Consider the following 2900-nt stretch of genomic DNA (forward strand, 5'->3'; position numbering starts at 1 on the left):
CCCACCGAGACCGGGATATTTGTTTGATCTGCCGTGAGAATGTAAAAAGTATATGATTTGGGAAAGAGAAAAAAAAAATCAGACAACTTATGGCAAAGCAAAAAGAGGATGCAGTTAATAATGGTTAACCGAAAAAAAAAAAAAAAAAAAAAAAAAAAAAGAGGAAATAAACTCTTGAAGAACAATAAAATATCAAATTATGTTTTACATTGTTTGAATTTTAACAACACAGAGGAAAAAATGGGCACAGATCAAAAAGATGAAACCCACAAAGTAAAAGAAATGACCAATGACAGGAAAATAAATACCTGAAAGCATGTCCTGTATTTTTTTCTTTTTTTTCTTTTTTGTTTTTTTAGGAGCAGTCAAGAGGTACTTCTGGTAAGGGCTTTGAGTTTTGTGTTTGCCGAATTTTATGATATTTTCAGGAGTTATCCTCCTCTTTCATGTTCCATATGGTTGTTTTGGGCTCGGGGTCATATATTTTTAATTTCCTGTGTCCATTTTCTCCACCTTATTTTTCTCCTTGTTCTTCTTTCGTTCTCCGTAATGATATTCGTTGGCTTGATTGGCATTCTGATGCCATCAACCCGTGATTCTACGGTCAGGGTTGCTGTCTGTCGTGTTCCAATCCTTCCACCCTCGTCGTCGTCAAGTTCCTTCCGCCCTCAGGTGGGTATCACAAAATTAAAGAAAAATATATAAAATAAACCCTTGGAACTTACTCGCTAGTCTTGGTAGACCGCTTCTTAGCTCCACCCTTCACATTATCCGCCCCTGTGCTAACAGCTTCGGAGGCTAACGCCTTCTCCTTCTCCTTACCCTTTTCAGCCTGTTTTTTGGGAGCAGGAGAGGAGCTGGAGCCAAGGCTAATCCCACTAACAACAATGAGAATGAAAGTAACCAAGAGAGCGCCCAGACCACCCGCTACCTCTGGAACAGTCTTGACGGCTTCGACCGGGTTCTCAAGAGCCAGGGAGATGAAAAGATCGATCTTCTTGCGAATGTACTGGACGGGATCCTCTTTGAACGAGGTTCCTGCCTCCTTCTCCTCATCCTTGGGCCGGGATGCTTCCTCTTCCGCAACCTCGACTGGGTGTTTGAGGTCCCAGGTTTCAGCCTTGAGCTTCTCCGCGTCTTCAATGGAGTGGCCAATGTAGATGTTGTTGAAGAGGATGTCACTTTGCATTGTCCAGATCTCAAACCCGATCTATAGTGTGGCCGTTAGTCCATATCCTTTTATTGTTTCTAAATTGAGATAAAAGCGGACGTTAATCATGGAAAACTTACAGCGCCCATAGGCTCAAAGTTGGCGGGAGTCTTATCTTCGAAATAGTCGGGGTTGGGGATTTTACGTGGGGCCCACGGTCCCTTGTAGGCGGGGTTATCGATCATGGGTGCGACCCATTTGCCCTTGTAGTCTGGGTTCTTCTTCATCGGCTGCTGCCATTTTCCGCAACCGGACACTTCGCTGCACTTGGGGTTGGGAATGGTAGGCGGCGTCCAGTCTCCATCCTCCTCATCATCCCAATCCTCGGGCTTCTCGGCCTCTGGGTCAGGGATGCTAGTGGGCTCATCGACCAACCAGTCTTCTGGCTGAACGGCATCAGTGTCAACAATTTCATAAGGTGCATCCTCATCCCAATCTTCGGGTTTGGTTGCATCTGGATCAGCGATACGAGCTTCGTCAACCCAATCCTCCGGTTTCTTATCCTCGGGGTCATCAATCTCCTTCGGAGGGTTGACGGCTGGGCTAAAATCTTCAAGTAAAGTGCCGTTCTTGACAGCTTTTCCATCAATACGGATCTGAAACGATTGGTCTGGTTTGACGATGAGGGTGTAAAGAGTGGATAGCTTGTTAATCTTGGCGGCTGGTGCCGCATTCATATGCTTCTCTTCATACTCGCCAGTCTTGGGGTTTTTATGCCTGAAGATGAAATGGACCTGTAGATCAAACAAATATCAGCATTCGGTAGTTGCATATTTTCAAATACTCAATAAAAACAAACCTTGTTGGTAACTCCACACTTGTCAGGTCCGAACATGATCACATATGGCGAGGCGTTCGAGAATTCCTCAGCGTGAAGCTTCTTATTGTCCTGAAGAAGCTTCATATACGCGCCACCGCAAACCAGGGAGTCTGCCAGATATATCGTCAGCCGATAATAAACAGTGCGCGCAAAGGGAAGCCAAGCAAGGCTAAATCTGTTTTCCTACTCACTCTGAAGTTTGACTTCGTATTGAACCACCAACGTCTTGCCCTTGTTGTCGATCTTTTTGGGGAACTTGGCTGATATCGCATGGTGGGCGGCGGGATTCTTAACCACCAAGCCCTTGTCGCCCACCATGCCATTCAAGACATGCGGCTCCTCAACAGCCCAGGTTCCAATATAGGCCCAGTCCTCATCCGAACTCGAATCCTCCTTCTTGGCATGGGAGGGCGTCCACCGGGTCTCCCAGTCATCAGTGAATTGCTCGAGGAATGGAGCTTTAAGGGTGGTGGGCTAAAATGGATGCGGCCTGTGGTTAGCTTTCTCTGGTCCTTGTTCATACCCGGGAAACAGAGCTGAGAGCTGGCAGCCAGAAAGGGGGGTTTGTAGCAACATACAGTAAATGTTGGCTTCTCAATCGCAGACGAGGGAGAAGGCGCATCGCCCTTGGCCTCTTTCTTCAGCACGGACATTGCCAATGAGAGCTACCGAGTGAGAGGATGAGGGACGCCAGAGAAGCGTTGAGACGCATTGTTAACAGACAGCCTCTCTACGAGGATAAGGGCACAAGAAGGTAATCAGCACATAAGGGAATTGAGGAGACTATCTCCCAGGACGAGAATAGAAGAATGAGCGGAGGAGTATACAGCACGAGCAGACATGTTGGGTTGGTTATGGTTTATGAGGAGG

At 46.7% G+C, this 2900-nt stretch overlaps 1 protein-coding gene across 1 annotated transcript; it reads right to left on the reverse strand.

Moving 5' to 3' along the window:
* Nucleotides 1–721: 721 nt before the first annotated feature.
* Nucleotides 722–2683, reverse strand: HCAG_06060 (hypothetical protein; the record flags this gene model as incomplete). Its single annotated transcript, XM_001538405.1, has 5 exons — nucleotides 722–1210; nucleotides 1291–1944; nucleotides 2010–2140; nucleotides 2222–2504; nucleotides 2609–2683. The coding sequence occupies 5 exons, from the start codon at nucleotides 2681–2683 to the stop codon at nucleotides 722–724; spliced, it is 1632 nt and encodes a 543-aa protein (XP_001538455.1).
* Nucleotides 2684–2900: the final 217 nt, after the last annotated feature.

Source organism: Histoplasma capsulatum, genomic scaffold (genome assembly GCF_000149585.1).
Source record: "Histoplasma capsulatum NAm1 scaffold_7 genomic scaffold, whole genome shotgun sequence".
NCBI lineage: Eukaryota > Fungi > Ascomycota > Eurotiomycetes > Onygenales > Ajellomycetaceae > Histoplasma > Histoplasma mississippiense.